General features: G+C 35.7%; 1 protein-coding gene across 1 annotated transcript in view; it reads left to right on the forward strand.

Moving 5' to 3' along the window:
* CAPZA2 (capping actin protein of muscle Z-line subunit alpha 2) overlaps window positions 1-22218 on the forward strand; it is a 59754-nt gene that overhangs the window by 9966 nt on the left and 27570 nt on the right. Inside the window, exon 2 of the mRNA XM_019418045.2 lies at window positions 19004-19067. Within this exon, the coding sequence (XP_019273590.2) occupies window positions 19004-19067 (64 nt within the window). The remainder of the gene's footprint in view (window positions 1-19003; window positions 19068-22218) is intronic.

Below are 22218 nucleotides of genomic sequence, written 5' to 3' on the forward strand. Positions count from 1 at the left end.
CATTTATTTATTTATTTATTTATTTATTTATTTATTTATTTATTTATTTATTTATTTATAAGTGGGCTTCATACCCAGCGCAGAGCCCAGTATGGGGCTTGAATTCACAACCCTGCGATCAAGACCTGAGCTGAGGTCAAGAGTTGGCCATTTAACCAACTGAGCCACCCAGGTGCCCCTTGTAGGTTGCCTTTTAATTTTCTTGATTGTTTCCTATACTGTGTAGATGCTTTTTATGTTGGTATATTCCCAAAAGTTTATCTTTTGCTTTTGTTTCCCTTTCCTCAGGAGTCCTATCTAGAAAGAGGTTGCTACAACCAATATCAAAGAAGTTACTGCTGACGTTTTCTTGTAGGATTTTTATGGTTTCCTGTCTCATATTTAGGTTTCTCATACATTTTGAGTTTATTTTCATGTATGGTAAAAGAAAGTGGTCCAGTTTCATTCTTTTGCATGTTGCTGTCCAGTTTTCCCAACACCATTTGTTGAAGAGACTTTTTCCCTCTTTCTTGCGTTGTCAAAGATTAATTGACCGTAATTGTGGTCACAAATAGAAAATAGAAAACATTTGTGAGTTTTCTATTCTGTCCTTTTGATCTGTGTGTCTGTTTTTGTTCCAGTACCATACTGTTTTGATTACTGCAGTTTTGCAATATAACTTAAAGTCCAGAATTGTGATGTCTTCAGCATTTTTTTTTTTTTTTCCAAGATTGCTTTGACTATTCGGGGTCAGTTGTGGCTCCAAACAAATTTTAAGATTGTTTGCTCTAGCTCTGTGAAAAATGCTATTCGTATTTTGATAGGGATTGCATTAAATGTGTAGATTGCTTTGGGTAGTATAGACATTTTAACAGTATTCTTCCAATCCATGAGCATGGGATGTCTTTTCATTTCTTCCAGTTTCTGTCATCAGTGTTTTATAGTTTTCAGAGTACAGGTCTTTCACCTCTTTGGTTAGGTTTATTTCTAGGTATCTTAATTGTTTTGGGTGCAGTTGTAAATGGGATTGATTCCTTGCTTTCTCTCTGCTGCTTCATTATTGGCATATAGAAATGCAACAAATTTCTGTACTTTGATTTTGTATCCTGAAACTTTACTGAATTCATTTAACAGTTCTGGCAGTTTTTTGGTGGAGTCTTTTGGGGTTTCTATATAGAGTGTATCATGTCATTTGTGACTAGTGAAAGTTTTACTTCTTCCTTACCAATTTGGATGCTTTCTATTTCTTTCTGTCTGATGGCTAGGACTTCCAGTACTATATTAAATGAAAGTGGTGAGAGTGGACATCCCTATCTTGTTCATGACCATAGAAGAAAGGCTGTCAGTTTGTCCCCTTTGAGGATGATATTAGCTGGGGGTTTTTCATAGATGGCCTTTATTATGTTGAGGTGTGTTTCATCTAAACCTACTTGTTCAGGTTTTTTATTATGAATGGAAGTTGTGCTTTGTCAGATGCTTTTTCTGTAGCTATTGAAATGATCATATGGTTCTTATCCTTTCTTCTAATATGATATATCACATTAATTGATTTGCGAATATTGAACCACCCTTGCAACCCAGGAATAAATCCCACTTGATTGTGGTGAATGATTTTTTTTTAATGCATTGTTGGATTTGGTTTGCTAGTATTTTGCTAGTATCTATGTTCATCAGAGATATTGGTCTGTAGCTCTCTTTCTTTGTGGTGTCTTCATCTGGTTTTGGTATCAGGGTAATGCTGGCCTCATGGAAAGAATTTGGAAGTTTTCCATCATTTTCTATTTTATATAGAATAGTTTGAGAAGAATAGGTATAAACTCTTTAAATGTTTGGTAGAATTCACCTGTGAAGCCATCTGGTCCTGAAATTTTGTTTGTTAGGAGTTTTTGATTACTTATTCAATTTCGTTGTTGGTTATCAGTCTGTTCAAGTTTTCTATTTCTTCCTGTTTCAGTTTTGTTAATTTGTATGTTTGTAGGAATTTATCCATTTCTTCTGTCCAGTTTGTTGGCATAATCTCATATAAGTGTTTGTATTTCTGTGATGTTGGTTATTTCTCCTCTCTCATTTGTGATTTTACTTATTTCGGTCCTTTCTCTTTTTGATAAGTTTGGCAAGAGGTTTATCAATTTTATTTTTTCAAAGAACCAGCTCTTGATTTCATTGCTCTGTTCTATTGATTTTTTTTTTTTTTTTTTTTTTTTAGTTTTCTCTATCATTTATTTCTGCTCTAATCTTTATTATTTCCTTCCACTGGTTGCCTTTAAGAGAGCAATTTTATTAGAGCCCTGCAGCAGGGAGCAGGTAGAGAAAAGCCAGATTACCCAAGTCTAAAAGGTGTGTATATGCTTTTCTTCTTCCAGAAATGGCCTTTCGTTCATGTCTTGCATTGTAAACAATCCTTCGGTAACCAGACCAAAAACTTCCCTCATGACTTTTATATCCTGGCCTATCTATGCTCCCTTAGAAATTTGTATATACCTTTGTTATAACATTTACCAATTTTTTAAATAGATTTACCCGATTTTCCTAATTCCTTTGTTCTTCAAGGGCAGGCCTTGTGTTTTACTAATCTTTGTAATTCCAGTAGAGTGCCTGGCATACATTAGATCATTGGTTTTCAACTCTAGCTGCACATTAGAATCAATTGGAGAGTTTATAAACAAACTTGGATGCACAGGCTTCACTTAAGGTGAGGCCTCGAGCCTTTGTACCCTTGTAAAACAAACAAAAAAAAGCTTCCCAGATGATTTGAATGTGCCATGGGGTTGAATGTCACTGTATTAGATGCTCCATAAATGTTAACTAAAGAAAGGTAAGAAGTGGCAACAATAAGTATAAACTATTTTTGAAAAAATATGATAATGAAACAAAAGAGAAAGGATAGGCATTACTACTTCATTTTTTCCTACTCTTTAATTTAGGAATACTTTATTTTTTTTAAGATAGAAAAAATTTAGGAATGTTCATGGACTAAGGGGGATGATTCAGAGGAGATAAAGAAATTGAAAATTTAAGATAAGTAATAGTTTATACATAACTTCTTTTTCAGTTAATGATAATGCCTACTTTGGACTCATGGGTTTTTTAGTATTTTATTTTATTTTTATTTTATTTTATTTTAAGGTTTATTTATTTATTTTGAGAGAGAGAGAGAGAGAGGGAGAAAGAATCCCAAGCAGGCTCCATGCTGTCTGCGCAGAGCCTGATATGGGGCTCGAACTCATGAACTGTGAGATCATCACCTGAGCCAAAACCAAGAGTCAGATGCTTAACTGACTGAGCCATCCAGGCACCCCATTTTGTAAATAAATGGTAAACACATGTTTAAAGAAAAATTGCTTTTAACTCAGTAGATGATCTAGTTTTAGATTGATAGGGACTCACTCAAAATGATAGTTATACAGGAAAAAATTCTTGAGGAAAACTTGTCAAATTATCACTTTTAAGTATATTCAAAAAAAGGTTGGCTATAACACAGCCTACAATAGTGATCACTTCATCATAAACTATTTAAATATGATAGAGTTCAAAAAAGTGTTTTCTTTTTTTTTTTTTTTAATTTTTTAATGTTTATTTTTGACAGGGGTGGGGTAGGGGCAGAGAGAGAGGGAGACACGGAATCTGAAGCAGGCTCCAGGCTCTGAGCTGCCAGCACAGAGCCCGACGCAGGGCTTGAACCCACGAACTGTGAGATCATGACTTGAGCTGAAGTCAGTCAGTCACTTAACCAACTGAGTCACCCAGGTGCCCCCCCCAAAAAAGTGTTTTCTATTCTCATTTTACTCGTAACTCTCAAAAAAACATGGAAATTTTTTACAGTTGTAGGAAACAGTGTCAAGTAATTTTGTAGTTGAAATGGGAAAATGCCCATAAGTTCTTTTTAACTTTACTATTAGTCTCTAAGGCAGTGAACCTTTTTGGTATCACATTCCTTGAGAATCAGGCGAAACTTGATTCCTTGGATTCCTTTTTTCAGAAGAGGATATGTAAATTTTGCATATACAATGCCTTCTAGGGCAGTGGGTATAATAACTGGCCACCCATCAGGATCACCTGGGGAGATTTTGTGAAATACAGGCTTCCGGGTCTCAGTACTCTAGAGATGGATTCAGTAGATCTGGAATAGAACATGAGATCCTCTATTTTTTTCAAAAGCTTTCCAAGCAAATTTAACAGGCATCTAGACTTGGGAAATCTTAACTCTAATGTCTCCTGACTTGATCAGGGAAGAGATAACTATGTGTCATAATGTCCAACATATGGGAATTAAAGGGGATATTGGCAGGGTTCTCAGGTAAACTATAAGATGCCTCATTAAGGAGGCACATTATCCATTGAGGAACATTTATCCTCATTGTTTAAGATAAACAACAAATAATTTTTAGTGTAGATCTTTCCCATGCAGCTACTGTGCAGTACTGTTTGCTTCTAAATTTAATGGTAACAGATAGCTATTTGTGTGGTGTGTGTGTATATGTGCTTCCATGCACTTGCATCGTCTGCTTTTTATACTTCCATCTCCTTCCCCCTGTTGCTCAAGTCTTTTTCAAAAATTTAAATTTGTTGTCAGCTTACTCTTAAAGCTGCTTTGCTGAGGACACATGGAGTTTATGTGCAGCTAGCCCTTCCCGCTTTGTTCTCCTTCCTGAAGAAGGTTTTCGGTCCTCTTCGGCAGTGTAGATATCAGATAAGATTGCACACTTCAATATTCTGTAGTCCAGGAAGCATAAGATGGTAAGGCACCGCTGCTTCATAGAATTGAGCCACAGGTAGTCATCTTTCTGGATATTGTGACTAATCTCTTTCCATCACTGTGGTGATGCTTGGCTTCTACACATAGTAGTCCAGTATGATGTGCAGATGCCACATAACTCATCAGTATTATTTGCTTTGCTTATCATCTGGCCTCTTTATCAAATTGAAGAGTGTGTGGAGACGCTGATTTCTGTCTGTAGGATCAGAGTGTAGGCATGTTTTACACAATATAAAGGGCATCAACTCCCCTCTTGCCTGCAGCACCTGAGGAACAGTTTGTGGCAGGCAGCATCCCAGCATTAACGAAATACTTCTTTAACTGTCTGCAATCTGAGATAGCTCTGATCCTAAATGAGTACCTGCCAACATTCACAAAGAGAGAGTGGTGCCGGGTAGAAAGCAAGAGATAGTTTTCTATGAGTTTATCAAAATGAATCTTAGCTTTAGTCAGTGAAGAAGATGGTATTCTTTCCTTTATTAGGTAAAGGATTTGGAGAATTCTCTCTTTTTTTTTTAAGTTTATTTATTTATTTTTGAGAGAGAGAGAGAGAGAGAGAAAGAGAGAGCATGTGAGTGCCTGTGGGGGTGGGGCAGAGAGAATTCCAAGCAGGCTTCATCCTATCAGTGCAAAGCCAAAATCGTGGCTCAAACCTACCACCATGATATCATGGCCTGCGCTGAAATCAAGAGTGAGTCGCTTAACCTAGTGAGCCGCCCAGTTGCTTCTTGGAGAATTCTCTTTCAGAATAGTGGAATCAACTTCCTTTGATACTGAAAGATGAATATCCTTGGGGCGCCTGGGTGGCTCAGTCGGTTAAGCGTCCGACTTTGGCCCAGGTCACGATGTCACGGTCCGTGAGTTCGAGCCCCGCGTCGGGCTCTGTGCTGACAGCTCAGAGCCTGGAGCCGTTTCAGATTCTGTGTCTCCCTCTCTCTCTGCCCCTCCCCTGTTCATGCTTTGTCTCTCTCTGTTTCAAAAATAAATAAACGTTAAAAAAAAAAAAAAAGATGAATATCCTTGTTTTTCCCTTGTCTGAACAGTTTAATCATTTAAAACTGAATTCTGTCCACTTTCTTCAGACATTTGTGAGGATTCTGACCCAGAGAAGGTTGAACAGTCTCAAAAGAGTACCAGGTTGATGGGGTGCCTGAGTGGCTCAGTTGGGTAAGCATCCGACTTGGCTCAGGTCATGATCTCGCAGGTCATGATCTCACAGCTGTGCTGACAGCTCAGAGCCTGGAGTCTGCTTCACATTCTGTGTCTCCCTCTCTGTCTGTCTCTCTCTCTTTCTCAAAAATAAATAAATATTCAAAACACAATAAAATAAATTAAAAAAAAAAAGAGTACCAGGTTGGCCTAGTGTTCATTTTTGAGAAAGTCCATTTGACTTTCAGGTCTTCTAATTTGCTTTATCAAAGAACATTTCTCCCTATTTAGTGAACTGATTTAATAAGGATACTAGCAAAGAGTTCTTCATAGGCCACGCAGTAAAAGAGTGGAGGAATATTACCTTAAAGTTGTGGCAGAGTTTCTAATTCATCTTCCATTCCACTGGCCACATCCACAAGACTTATCCCAATTACTTGATCACTCAGTAGAGTTGCAGAAGATGTTTAATCTACATCATTATTTTCAGCTTTCATCTATAAGTATATAGTTATTCTTAAATAAAAATTGAGTACTAAGAATTTTAGAGCTCTCTTTTCAAGACACTTGGTTAGCTCCTGAATTTCAGGACTTTATTTGTAAATTTTTTGTTGCCTGTAACAGCACTTTGTTATCTGCAGCCTTTGTCAGGATGGCTCAGACGTTTTCCCTTCTTTTAATGTAAGTATAACTGTCAACCTTTCAGTCTTCCCTTCCATTAGAGGATAGGAAACTAGGTACCACACTTGTAGATTTATGTCTGAAATAAAAGTAAGGATCTTTGAAGAATCTCTCTCATGCCCTTCTAATGTTTGGACTATATATATCGGCTTACTTGCTTGCTTAAAATATATTTTAAATAACTGAGTTTCCTGCTTCTTAGCCCCCAGTTATATATCTTAATTTCAGCTTCCCAGTTCAGTGAAATCTTGTTTAAGTCCCCCATTCTTCATTCTGTTTGTGAGGGAGGGATTCCTGCCTTAGGGTTATGTGGATGGCTGAACACACAACACTTGACGCTGGACAGATGAGATGAACAGCAGTGTATTAATCCTGTATACTCAACAGCCCAGGAGAAGGGGACACCACACACAATGTAGGTCCACTTGGAAGTTGCACTTGGGAACAGAGTGAACAAGCAAAAGCCATGGGATGCAAGTTTTGTAGTATCAAGAGGGTGGAGTGATCCCTGGTTCCCACAGGAGGATGTGATCAACTTGTTTGAATAATTGCCCAGGCTGGCCGGGAACTGAAGCAGGGATAAGCAGGAACTGTGTCTGTCCCCTGTGGTAAATAGGGTTGTCTGGCTAAGGGACCTTACTAGCAGGAGCAGAGGATGAGAATTTGCACTTAGGCCATTCACCGCCCTCCTGGTTTTCCCTAGATGTCAAGACACACATAATATCGGTCCTTAACTTTAGGCCTTATACCACAGATCTTAATAGTAGTAACCCTTTATCAGAAGTATTTACTGGGGCTCCTGAGTGGCTCAGTTTGAGCGTCTGACTCTTCGTTTCAGCTCAGGTCATGATCCCAGGGTCATGGAATCAAGTCCCATGTTGGGCTCCCCGCTGAGTGTGGAGCCTGCTTAAGATTCTCTGTCTCTCTCCCTCTGCCCCTCTCCCCCACTTGCAAGTGCACGCTCTCTCAAATTAGGGGGAAAAAAAAGGATTTACTATGCTGTGCTAAATAATATATCAAAAAATTGTAATAGTATAATTTGATCTTTCAGTTTACCTTTTTTGGTGATCTTCTAATATTTTACAAAGTTTAAGGTATTCTGTTATGTGCAATTTTATTACAGTAGATAAAAGATGGCCAAATCGTATGTATGCAGTGATATAGAGGCATGAAAGCCGAGAGTTCTGTTCGAAAGACTGAATGGAGTGCTGGGGCTCCAGTACTGTGTGTATGTGGGATGAGAAAAAGAATGGATAGACTGTAGGAGCTAGAAAGTGGCAGAGTAAAAAAAGGTAGTAGCTATTATTTGAGTGCTTACTCTGTGCCAAGCACTTTTCTAAGTGTGTTAATCTCATTTACTGCAAATAAGACAACTGAATTTAATTTGCTTATAGTCATACAGGTAGAAGGCAGTAGAGCTGTAGTCTTAAGTCCATACAGTCTGATTTTAGCATTTATGCTGTTAACAGTTATATTTTATAGCCTTCAGATAATGGAGAAGCTTTATATGTCATGTTAAGGACTTTGGACTTTATTTTGTTGGCAGTTGGGGAGCCGTTAGATTTAGGAAGAAACATGATGAGAATTTGCATTGAAAAATATCAGTCTGGGGCACCTGACTGGTACCTGACTGGTACCTGACCTGGGTACCTCGATCGGTTAAGTGTCCTGACTTGATTTTGGATCAGGTCATGATCCCCCACATTGTGAGATCTTGCCCCACATCAGGCCTGCTCTGACAGTGCTGAGATTATAGGGCCTGCTTGAGATTGTCTCTCTCCCTCTGTCTCTGCCCCTCCCCTCCTCTCTCAAAATAAATAAATATTAAAGACAAAAAAAGAAAAAAGTATCAGTCTGATGGTAGAATGGGAAATGAATATTGAAGAAGAATATGAGATTAGAGGCAGGACTGTTGTTGTAGCAATGCTGAACAAAGATTTGAGCAAGAGAGATAGACACTATTCATGTGACTGAGGGAGAGGGAAAAATGGAATGATTTCTAGGTGGTGCTAGTAATTTTAAAAGAATAGCAAGGAGTAGGTTAGGGTGAGCTGGTCTGAAGTATCTTTGAGACATTTTAATGAAGATTTCTAGTAAATAAGTTATACTTAGAAAAATGCATCTTGATCTTGACAAACGAGTTGGATGTATAGATCTGAGAGCTGTTGTTGTGTGGTGATAAGGGAAGTATTGGACATAAGTGAGATTGCCCAGAGTTTTCTTTTGTTCCCAGCCTGTCTTCAGAACCATCATAGAAAAGTGATGCTGTTCTGGGAGGTAGCTCTGTGAAAAGCCTTGGAGTGTATTTCAAAACTTCGTTCACATCCCAATTCTGGACCTCTGTTTTCTTTCATAAATTAAAAGTAGTAACAGCAGTCTCAGAGAGTAATTGTAGATATCATTTTATTTTACCTAACAGAGGTAGGAGTTTCAACAGGTTAAGAAATAATGGTATATTTCATCCCCTTGATTTCCCTGTAAAAAATGGAAGTTTAGAGGGGCACCTGGGTGGCTCAATTGGTTAGTTTGTCTCTTGGTTTTAGGTTCAGGTCATGATCTCATGGTTCGTTAAATTGAGCCCCACGTCAAGCCCCTTTGTCAGTGTCCAGCTCTGTGCTGACAGCAGGAAGCCTGCTTGGGATTTCCCTCTCTCTCTCCCTCTCTCTGCCCCTCCTCCCCTCAAAATAAATGAACTTTTTAAAAAGTGGGAGTTTATAGAAGTTAAAAAAAAACTTGTGTACAGATCATTTGTCTTAGATAAAAGTCTAGATCTTTCACATTCCCACCATGCAGCTAGGAAACCAGCTTTTTCTCCTGGTTTTTGGGATGAGCAGAGTCAAATAGGGAAAGAATGATTTCCAAGTGAGGAGAAAGGATGTCAGTGTGTGGAAGTGAATGCATTACAAAGAACACAGAAATGCCTGGGCATATGCCACCTTTGTATCACTGTAGGGCACAAAGAAACTAACATGTAACATGAAAATGTCTGTGTTCCAGGGCTATTTTTAAGAAAACTAGAGCTATATCAAGGTGCCTAAGTGGCTCATTTGGTTAAGCGTCTGACTTCGACTCAGGTCATGATCGCGCGGTTCATGAGTTCGAGCCCAGCATCAGGCTCTCTGCTTTGGATCCTCTGTCCCCCTCTCTCTGCCCCTCCACTGTTTGCACACACACTCTCTCTCTCAAAAAATGAATAATAATTTAAAAAACCTAGAGTTATACTAATACAAGTATACTTATTGTCTACTACTGTTACTGTGAATGATAGCTAATATTACTTATTTACCCAAGTTTACATAGCTAATGAGTAGTGGAGATGAAAATCCAGCCTGGTTAGTCTGGCTCCAGAGAGATACACTATACAGCTTCTTTATATTAGCATAAGTTTTTGTGGTTTTCACTGTAATTTATTTGAAAATTAAGTCTCTGTAGAATTGTACTAGTGATAACTTAAAATTTTTGTCTTATTGAAATACTGTATTTCCTGACTGTTCTCAGTAAATGAGAGTTTATTCTTGCTTATACATTTGTTCAACTATCTACTGAGTGCAGAGTATAGGGCAGAGGCAGCAGGAATCCTGCCTTGAAAGGAGATTGAATGTTTGGTGATTCAACAAATATTTGAGAGCCTGCTATCTGCCAGGCACCATTCATTCTAAGCACTCAGATACAGTATTCCCTCTCTGATTTTCTTTTTCTTTTCCCTCTGAATTTTTTTTTCTTCCAAACGAAATCAGTGCTAAACAGTGAGGGTTTTGGAAGCATAAGAGATGGAAAGTTAGCTTTTTTTTTTTTTTTTAAGTAAGTTCAATAGGAGATTTTAATAGGATTTTTTGAGAATAAATTCTAACATATTTGCCTGTGAGATGTCAGATACAGCTATAACATTTGTATAGTTTGGTGCAGTGACTTAGAACTGAAGTGTTAAGATTTTGGCTTATTTTACCCTGTATTGTTTACTTGGTCTACCCTCTTCCCTAAGATGTCCTACTTCAACAATCCTTATCATTTGAGTCTTCCCTGCAAACAGAAGCTAGTTGATGAAATCTATGTAGAGTTCAAATGTAGACATTTCATTACTGTGGAATTTCTTAGAAAGATGACTTCAGTTTATTCAGTATGAGCATTGAGATTACCTGCTTATGAATTGTGCACTGATAAAGGAAATGACTAAAGACATTATCTGACCATCAATTTAAGCGAGAATGTCCCAGTATTTTTTAAGGAGATGGAGACAGATTCCCTAGGTGGTATAGATTAATGCCAACATATTAGACTCTGTAATTCAGAATGAAAGCCTAAGGTTCTTAACTTTTGTTTCTTTAAAATTTTACCTTCTTTTTTTTTTTTTTTTTACTGTATTTTCTATTAAAAAAGCAAAATGTTAGGGGCACCTGGCTGGCTTAGTCAGTTGAGCATGCAACTCTTGGTCTAGGGGACTTGAGCTCAAACCCCATGTTGGGTGTGGAGCCTACTTCAGATAAAGCAAACAAAATGTTGGATTTTGTGTACTGTAGCAATAAAAATCAATGTTCAGTGTTTGACTCTTAATTAGAAAGTAAGCAAATAGTATTATCATGGTTACTAAGAGTGTTTTTACATGTTTTTTTTTTTTTTTTTTTAGATCTTATTTATTTTTTAAGTAATCTCTATACCCAACGTGGGGCTTGAACCCCACAACTCCAGGATCAAGAGTCACACGCTCCATTGACCTAGCCAGCCAGTTGCCCCTAAGTTTTTATTTTAATCACCCGGTGAAGGTCATGACATGTGTGCTCCTTAATCTCCATCACCTGTTTTACACCCCTCCACACTGGTAACCATCAGTTTGTTCTTTATAGTTAAGAGTCTGTTTTTTTGGTTTGTCTCGTACTCTTTTTTTTTTTTAATCCCTTTGTTCGTTTGTTTTGTTTCTTAAAGTCCACATATGAATGCACTCATGGTATTTGTCTTTCTCTGACTTGACTTATTTCACTTAGTGTGATACTCTCTAGCTGTGTCCATGTTGCTGCAAATGGCAAGATTTCATTCTTTTTTATATTCCATTATATATATATGCCACATCTTGTTTATCCATTCATTGTTTGATGGACACTTGGGCCGCTTTCATATCTTGGTTATTGTAAATAATGCTGCTTTAAACATAGGGGTGCACGCATCCCTTTGAATTAATGGTTTTGGATTCCTTGGGTAAATACCCAGTAGTGCGATTGCTGGTTCATAGGGTACTTCTATTTTTAACTTTTTGAGAAACCTCTGTGCTGCTTTCTTTCCACAGTGGCTGTACCAGTTTGCATTCCCTCCAGCACTGCAGGAGAGTTCCTTTTTCTCCATATCCTCATCAATACCTGTTGTTTCTTGTCTTGTTGATTTTAGCTATTCTAACAGGTGTGAAGTAATATCTCATTGTAGTTTTGATTTGCATTCCTTGAGGACAAGTAACGATGAGAATCTTTTCATGTGTCTGTTGGCCATCTTTATGTCTGGTTACTAAGTTTTAACGTTAACATTTTATACATACATTAAAAAAATAAGATAATACTACCATATGTATAAGAAATTTAAAATTTTTTTAGTTGAGATATAGCTTACCTGCCATAAAATGTACAAGTCTTAAATGTTCGCTTCAGAAATTTTCAGTTTTTTAAAAAGTTTATTTGTATGTTTTTGAGAGGGAGCGCACACATGCATGTGGGTGATGCAGAGGGGGTGAGAGAGAATAGCAAGGAGGCTCCATGCTGTCAGCGCAGTGCCTGACATGGTGTTGGATCTCACAAACCATGAGATCATGACAGCCAAAATCAAGAGTGAGTTTAACAGACTGAGCCACCCAGGTGCCCCAAATTTTCACAATTTATATGCAACCACCATTCACTTAAAGAATATTTTCCATCACCAAAAAAGTTCACTCATGCTTCTTTCTAATCAATCCCTGCACCCTTTGCCCAACCATGCTTTAACTTTTGTCACCAAAGATTAGTTTTCCCCGATTTTGGATGTCATGAAAATGGAATCACACAGTGTGTATTTTTTGTGTGTATCTGGCTTGTTTCCACTTAACTTGATTTTGAGATTTATTCATGGTGTTGCTTGCATTAGTACCCCGGTTTATTTATCCATTTTCCTCTTGATGGGCATTTGGGATTATTATGAATAAGGCTGCTATGAACATTCCGGTCTTTTTGTGGACATATGCATTCATTTCTCTTGTGTAAATACCTTATGAGATTGCTGGGTCACAAGAGAAAACTCCTGAAGGTAAGTCATTTTGATGGGTTATACAACAAGTTTTTTGTCATTTGAAAATCTGTGTTAAACAATTAGAGCCCTCCTCAAACAAAATTTGTGTAGATGTTTAATGAAAATTTGAAGTGAAATTAAATACGTTCAGCCATAGGTGAAACATCAAACAAGTACCCATTCACCTTGTTTTTATAAGGTCTAAGCTATAACAAATTGTTTTTGAGTCTCCGGAATCATGAGTTGTTTTAAATTATTGTAAACAAAAATGGTAGATAGGGTCATATCTTAATTAGAACTCAGGTTATTAGAATCCTCTAACCCAAATTTGTTTAACTTAGGACACAGTGGCTCATTGTGAATTACAGCAACGTCTAAACAACCATGCTAGAATTTTTATGTATAAAAATGAATTATTCATTACTTCCAGAGACAACCACTGGAACTCTTTAAAAACAAGTTCTTTGTGAGAAGAAATGGGATTTTAATTTAATTTTACATCACTTATGTGATATTTTCTTACTGTTAACCAGTGTCTCCATAATAACAGGACAGCATCTCTTACTATTGCCTTCTGATATTATTGAATATTCAGAAATTCCTTGAGGAAATTATATTTTTGTAATTACTACCTGAATAATGACTCCTAAATTTATCAGACACATTTTAGAAGTACTTGGAATTTATTAAAGCATGTGACAAGTTTTTCATATCTGTGACTGAAATAAGGGAGGAACCCATATTTTTAAAATATGGTGCATATGTAAGATACTTTCTTCTTCTTTTGTGTTGCTTCACTGGGGAAAAGATGTACATTTTAACAAATAACATTAGGTTGTTTTATTTATCCATATGACAGTGTAATAAAAAAAAAATGGATCTCCATCCCATATCATACACAAAAATCAGTCCCCAGTGGAGTCAAGACCTAAATGCAAAGAGCAAAATTTTAAAGTAAAAAAATATATATATGGGAGGAAATCCCCACAACCTCAGAGTAGAGGAGAAATTTTTTTCCCACTAAGTACTTGACTGTTTAGGGCTTTCTCTTATATAACTACAGTGCAGTTATCAAAATCAAGAAATTAAACATTGATACAATACTATTTTCTAATCTACAGACCCTATTTATATTTCACCAGTTGCTGATCCAGGATCCAATCTAAGATCACATTGAATTTTACTGTAATGTCTCTTTAATTTGGAACAATTTCTCAGCATTATCTGTCTTCTGTGACCTTCACACTTGAAGAGTACAGACTGTTTTGTAGACCGCACCTCAATTTTGGTTTGTTTCCTCATGATTAGATTCAGCCTATGAATTTTTGGCTGTAAGAGATATTATGTCCTCAGTATATGCTATTAGGAGGCACATGATACCAGTTTTTCCTCTTACCTATAACTGTGATCATTTGGTAAAGGTGGTGTGTGGCAGGTTTCCTCAATGTAAGTATATAATTAAGTATTTGGAAAGATACTTTTCAGACCATGTAAATGTCCTGTTGTCATTTTATCATACTTTTACCCACAAATTTTAGCATCTATTGATTTTTGCATGCAACAGTTATTGCAGTGGTCATCCAAGGTGATTTTTATAATTCAGTCATTCCTTCTACATTCATTAGTTGAAATCTGTTGTAATGAGGAGCTTTCCCTTGTTCATTCATTTCTTTGTGTCAGTGTAGACTCATAGATTCCTATTTTATTCTGTGAGTTACTACCCATTACTATCATTACTTAATTTGTTGTTTGAATTGTGGAATTTCTTTTAAAGGAAGAAAGAAAGCTCATAAGAAAAACAACGTACAAAAAAATTTTTGACAGTAATACTTTTGTATTATCTCAGACAGTTGATGGGCAGAAGTTATTTTATTTTATTTTTTTTTTTTTTGCAGGACAAATGTATTCTGACATTTTGGATATTATATTGAATACACTATTTTCTATATAAGTAACTTTATAGTCATATGTTGTTATCTGTTCTTTTACCAGAAGCACAAAGGAATGGAATATACTTTCTATGTTATGTTTATCTTTTTGTATACATTTTACACAAAATATTATTTGGATCCAAGAGCAAGAAAAGGAAAATTATAGCAGTTTCAGCTTTTAGCTCAGGTTAATGCATTAAGCTCTACATTAGTAGGGTTAACTTTTTAAAACTATCCTTCTTGGTACAGTTGTTACGAAGTATGCCTGTCAGATGCCAGTGACTAACACAGATAAGAGTTAATCTTCCATCTAGCCAAACCTTCCTCCCCAAAAAAGCCTCCCAAACCCCCACCCCTACCAATCTAGAATTGCAGTTTAGAAATACAATGAAATAACTCTTTATTGCATCCGACTCCAATTTAGAAGGACTTGATTTCAAATAATACATGGAAGAAGATGGTGGGTAATGCAGAAGATTTAGCAGAGGGCCTGGGAATGTATCTAATAATTTACTGGGCTCTTCCAGGAAAGCTATAATATTCCCAGGGGTAAATAGAGTATAGCTCCATATGTATTAGAAAACCTTTGAGGAAATATGTTTTTTATTATTTTCAGGAATTCATTCTACTCTTGAGAACTCTTGTATGACCTTTTTTCTTTTCTTGGATTTAGAAGTGGTCTAGAATAGTTTTAAAAATTAAAAAAAATGTCAGCTAAGAAAGATGGATGTAAGGACATGTTGAGTCTATAACTGTGCTTAAAAGATACCTTGATGATTGAACAATTTTTTAGAAGACAATTAAGCATTTACCGTGGCGGATGTATTTCCTTTCCTTTATCACCTGAGAAATCCAAAAAATCACATTCTTCTTAGTTGGTGAAATTCACAAAGACCAGATTACAAAACTCCAGGCATAGCTGGTATAATCCAAGTTGTGTTTTGGGTTCTCAGACAGCTCCTATGACCTTCCAACCCTTAATGGTACTTCTTTTAATCCACCATTCACTTTAGGTATTGTGAGCAGTTGTTAACTTTTTGGTCACTGTGTACTAAGTGCATACATTTAGTGCAATGACAAAGGCAAATAAGTCTGTAGGGAAAAAAAATTTAGATCATTTTTGCTTTCTTGGTAAAAACTCTAAGTAGAACTGATTAAAACTCTGAATGGTATATGCCTTTTTTTGAAACAACTTAAAATTTTAAAGCTCAACAACTTAGCAATTAGTAAATATGCTATATGTATACTGCTTGCTATTAGTACTTTAATTTTGCCAGTTTTATAAGTCATTAGGGCTGTGAAAAACAATTACCTCAAAATTCTAAATGTTTTTGAAAAATATTGATAAGTTCATCAGCAAGTTACCACAATTTTTATTTGTTGCCTTTAGTAATGATTAAGACTTCGTTTTTAATGCTAACAGCTCCTTATCTTAGTGGAGGGGGCGGCGGGTGCAGAGCAGCTATACAATGAAGAAAATTAAGAAGTTAAGACATTTACATAAACATAATAGATTTCAATGTATGTTTAGCATGCACTGCCTGTTTTAAAATTATTTTTTATATTTTGGCATTTGATTTTAATAGTAATTTTAAACATTTAGAAGAAAATAATTTTGAAAACACAAAACATAGTAGTATTCCATTGTGTTTATACATTCACTCATTTGTGGACTTTTGGGTTTTGGTTTTGAGCATTTGTGAGTAGATTTTTGTATGGACATAGGTTTGCATTTCTCACCTGGAAGTGAGATTGTTTTGTGGTGTGTGCTTTATAAGAAATTGCCGAACTGATTTCCAGGCTGCTTGGTAAAATTTCGCATTGCCACAACCATGTATTAGAGTTCTAGCTCTGCATGCTCACCAGTACTTGGTATAAGCAGTCTTTTTTATTTTAGCCATTCTGTTAGGTATGTAGTAGTGTTTCATGATTCCAGTATTCGTTTCCCTAATGACTTAGGATGTTACACATCCTTTTGTGCATTTATTTGTCTTCTGTATATCTTATGCAGTGAAGTGCCCAAGTCTTTTGCTTACTATTTTCTTTCTGTTGAGTTTTGAGAACTTATATTCTGGATACAGGTCCTTTGTCAGATATGTGATTTGCTAATATTTTCTCCGGTTTGTAGCTTGTCTTTTCCTTCTCTTAACAGTGTCTCTAACTGATCAAAAGGTTTAATTTCGGTGGAGTCCACTTTATCAGTCTTTTTTTTTTAATGGATCATGGTTTCAGTATCATGTCTAAGAATGTTTTGCCTAACCCTAGGTCATGAAGATCTTCTGTTTCTTTTATTTTTTTTTAATTCCATGTTTAACATTTAGAGCTGTGATCCATTTTGATGTAATTTTTTTATAAGGTGTGAAGTTTAGGTTGACGTTCATGTTTTTGCTCACGGGTATCTAATTATTTAAATACCATTTGTTGAAAACAAATTCTTTCTTGATTGAATTGTCTTTGCACCTTTATCACAGTTGTTTGGTCATACATATAACATACATATATATATATATATACACGTGTATATATATATATACACATATATATATATATATATACACGTGTATATATATATACACACATATATATATATATATATATATATACACATATATGTATATATGTATGTATGTATTTTTGGACTCTTAGTTCAGATCCATTGGTAAGTCTTGAAATCAGGTAGTGTGCATTCTCCAACTTTGTTCCTTTTTCAAAGTTATTTTGGCTGTTCTAGTTCATTTGTCTTTACTACTTTGCATTTACTATTAAGGGTGTGAAATAACATTTTATCCTTTTATTTATTTATTTATTTATTTTAATGTTTATTTTTGAGAGAGAAACAAACAGCACAAGCCGGCGGGGGGGGGGGGGGGGGGGAGGGAGGGCCAGAGGGAGACACAGAATCCAAAGCAGGCTCCAGGCTCTGAGCTGTCAGCACAGAGCCTGCCTGACGCAGGGGTCAAACTCACAAACCGGGAGGGATATCATGACCTGAGCTGAAGTCAGATGCTTAACTGACTGAGCCACCCAGGTGCCCCTATCCTCTCATTTCTTAGCCAAAATCTATTTTTAATACCATGTGTATGTGTTTGTGGTTATTTTGGACATCACAGTGGCTTTTTTTAATTTTTCTTGCATTTGGAGAGGGGTGTCTTAATACATGGCCAAAATTGGCATTCATTACATTCTTTATGCATAGAAAAGTAATAATACATAAAACATATCAGTGTTAGAATCAGCTTGTTGATATGTAGCAGAAAAATCCTGCTTTGGGGCATTTGGGTGGCTCAGTCCATTAAGCATCCAACTTTGGCTCAGGTCATGATCTCGCAGTTCGCGAGTTTGAGGCCCGCATCAGACTCTGTGCTGACAGCTGGGAGCCTGGAGCCTGCTTCAGATTCTGTCTCCCTCTCTCTGCCCCTCCCCCACTTGTTCTCTCTCTCTCTCTCTCTCTCTCTCTCTCTCAAAAAAAAAAAAAAAAAACATTAAAAAGAAGAGAAAAATCCTGATTTGATTTTGATTGGGCCTCCATTGAATCTATAGACTAGTTTGGGAAAAATTGTAATCTTCACATTATTGGGTCTTCCAATCCATGAACATATCTCTCCATTTATTTAGCTCTTCTTTCATTTCTGTCATTAGTATTTTGTGTAGTGTTCAGTACACTAGTCCTGCAGATGTTTTGTTAAATTTACATGTAAATTATTATTGTTTTAGATTCTTCAGGGTTTTTTATTTTAAATAATCATGTTTATTGCAAATACAAAGTTTTGCTTTATTTATGAAATGTCTTCAGTCAGGTCTGTTAAAAACATTTTGAATTTAGACCTTTCTTCCCCTCTTCTTTTATATATTTTTTACTAATTTGTGATTTTACAGAAACATAAATATAGTATATCTATTTTCTTTATTGTACCTAAATGCATCTTATTTCTTCACACATACAACTTTTCTTGATTGATACTTTTTTCCATTTTATTTTAAAAGAAGAATTTGCTTATAAGAAAATGTTTATATGGTAGGTAGCTTTGAATCCTTAAATGCGTTAAATATGTATTTTATCTGCATTTAGCCTGTACATTGTGATTATATTAAATAATTGAAACAATAATAAAGTTTGTTTGAAGAAGAGTCACTATCTAAAAAAAATTTTTAAGCCATTTTCAGTAGAACTTTGAAATAGTATAATTTTGTGTGTGTGTGTGTGTTTTTTGGTTATTTTAGCAGAGGCCTATGCCATGGACCACTTATATCTTCATTTCTATTTTAGGTGCGTATAGCAGCAAAATTCATTATTCATGCCCCTCCTGGAGAATTTAATGAGGTGTTTAATGGTGAGTGTTTAATTCATAACACTAAGGCTTGATATATCAAGCACTCTTTTTTTTTTTTTTTAAGAATAAATTGTATAACCAAAATAACAAAACTGGTGTGTGTGGGGTGGGGTATGTAGAAAAATATGTGCTTTCTGAATTACAATGAAAATTTTTGTCAATCTGGATTTCATAATGGTTAGAATATACTTATGATATATATGATAATTATGTTTGAGTAAGTTAACCTTAAGAGAGTAATATTAATTTTTTAAAAAGACAAAATTTTAACTACTTTTTTGAAATTGTGAAATGCAGTTTTGTATTTCTTTTAAAGAAAAACTGGGGCGCCTGGCTGGCTCAGTTGAGCATCTGACTTCTGCTCAGGTCATGATCTTGCAGTTCATGGGTTTGAGCCCTGCATCGGACTCTGTGCTGGCAGCTCAGAACCTGGAGCCTGCTTCAGATTCTGTGTCTCCCTCTCTCTCTGACCTTCCCCCGCTTGTGCTCTGTCTCTCTTTCTCTCAAAAATAAATAACATCAAAAAAAAAAAATTAAAAACCTACTAGAATAATATGAACAGCCAGAACAAACAGAGGAAAAAAGCATCGTTTTACCATGTTCAGAAGATGAGAGCACATGTAAAAACTATTTAATTTATATCTTGTAAATTAGTTCACAGCATGCCCTTCTTTTTTTTTTTTTTTTATTTAAAAAAAAATTTTTTTTTTTCAACGTTTTTTATTTATTTTTGGGACAGAGAGAGACAGAGCATGAACGGGGGAGGGGCAGAGAGAGAGGGAGACACAGAATCGGAAACAGGCTCCAGGCTCCGAGCCATCAGCCCAGAGCCTGATGCGGGGCTCAAACTCACGGACCGCGAGATCGTGACCTGGCTGAAGTCGGACACTTAACCGACTGCGCCACCCAGGCGCCCCTAGCATGCCCTTCTTTAAACCACAGTGGCAAACATTTTTATGATTATACACCCATAGCAGAAGTTTAAACTGTTAAACAGTCCTGGTTACTATTAAAACTGTAACAATAGCTCCTTTTTAACAATAAGAATGACATGGTTGAAAAAGTCACCAGGAAAATGGCCTGTAGTGATCTTACAAAACTTTTCTTAAGCAATTTTAAGAATAAGTTACCGGGGCGCCTGGGTGGCGCAGTCGGTTAAGCGTCCGACTTCAGCCAGGTCACGATCTCGCGGTCCGTGAGTTCGAGCCCCGCGTCAGGCTCTGGGCTGATGGCTCGGAGCCTGGAGCCTGTTTCCAATTCTGTGTCTCCCTCTCTCTCTGCCCCTCCCCCGTTCATGCTCTGTCTCTCTCTGTCCCAAAAATAAATAAATAAATAAATAAACTAAAAAAAAAAAAAAAAAAAAAAAAAAAGAATAAGTTACCATATGTATTTAAATATATTTGGACTTCACTGTCTTAAATTAAACTAATTTGCCCAGGATTCTTAATTTTAATTTAAAAACATTCTATTCCAGAGTAAACTATGTAAACATGTTTTTAAAGAAGTTTAATCACTAATTTTCATTCACAGTATAAGATATAATGGAATCTCACCTCAAAAAAGATCAGGTTTGAAAGTCAAAAAATGAGGTAAAAATTGAAAATCCCTTAAATCATCCAAAAACTATAATAATACATAATTTAATGCATACAATTACATATGGTAATTTTTATGCACTTAAAAATTTAACCACTGAGCTACACTTAGAGAAAGAATGGCAAGTCTATACTGTATTCTGTATTCTTTTTAAGATAACTAAAATCTCAAGTAGTGGATTGGGAACTTGGGAGAGAATTCAGAAATATTTCTGCTTCCTGTAGGGTTTAACTTCTGTTTTAAGATGTTAGCCTCTACTTTCCTTAGGTTCAAAAGTTGGCATATAACTTAAATTGTTAATGGTGAAACTACACTAAAGTCAGTGGCCCCCATTCTCTTGTACAATTCATAGAAAGTTTTTCACTTAATCTTCTTACCTTGAATAAATGCCCTACAGATTTGTTAATCAGAAAGGTCCTAAAAGAATGTATGAGTCCTAGAAATTGCTTTTCTAAGTCTCATTGGAAATTGACGTTGGTAAGTTTTGTGTTGAGGTACCGTAAATTTGGGCATTAAGGATAAACCATTCAGTAGGCTTGGGGTGGAGAGTGAGCTATGGAATAAAAGTAGGACATAGTATATTATAGAGGTTTTAAATAAGGAGTATTTTAGAATTAAAAAGGAATTAAATATTTGAGGGAAAAATGTCATGAATTTGATTATTTTCATTGCTATTTTTTTTTGATAACACCAGTATGATAATTCCAAGAGAAGTGACAAATTTTAGAATTGCCAAGTCATAAAATCTTGTTAGTTTAGTGGCTACCAAATACTATTTCTTAGTCTGGTGTTGCTAAAATCATTGAAACATAAATTTCTTCATTGTCAGATGCTGATTTGGTAGATCTGGGCTGGTGCTCTTTTTTTTTTTAAGCCTCGTACTCACCACTTCATGGGTCCAGTGTGTTGCCTGGCTTGGAACCACAGCCTAATCCTTTCTGTAAGAGTAGATTTTATTCAATTTTTTCTATTTTTTCTTCTGTACTTTCCTTATGATAAAAGCAGGACTTTTTTTTCCAGTGTAAAGCTAACTGGATCAAATAGATGTTGCTTTAAAATTTTTTTTCACATTTAGAACTGGAAAAGATATACTACCATGCAGTACCACTGTTAATAATTATGTTTTCAGTATTGAACATGAAAGCATCATATTTATCAAATAGAAGTCCTCAGTTTGCTTTGTGAGACAGAAGTAACTATAATTTTAAATGTCTGTATTTTTTAAAATAATTTTTAGGCAGTAGCTTCTATTGTTTAAAATAAGTTAACTTAGAAATCAAATTAGTATTATTTTAGTGGTTAGTGAAAGAGATTCTTTTTTTTTTTAAATGAGGGCCTGCTACTGAAAAGAGGCATATGAATAGTCAGTATTTTTTCTTTTGGATTAGCTTTATGATTTATGTAAAAATGATCCATAGACATTCTAAAATGTCCAAAATATAAAAATGAACCTAAAAATGACCCAGAATTCTACCCTCTCATTCTCCAGCATTTGAATGAAATACTTAATATCACTTAGTGTAGACACAGATATATAACATTACATTAATAAGAT

This window comes from Panthera pardus, unplaced genomic scaffold (genome assembly GCF_024362965.1).
Source record: "Panthera pardus isolate Hobbes unplaced genomic scaffold, ASM2436296v1 HiC_scaffold_8, whole genome shotgun sequence".
NCBI classification, from domain to species: domain Eukaryota; kingdom Metazoa; phylum Chordata; class Mammalia; order Carnivora; family Felidae; genus Panthera; species Panthera pardus.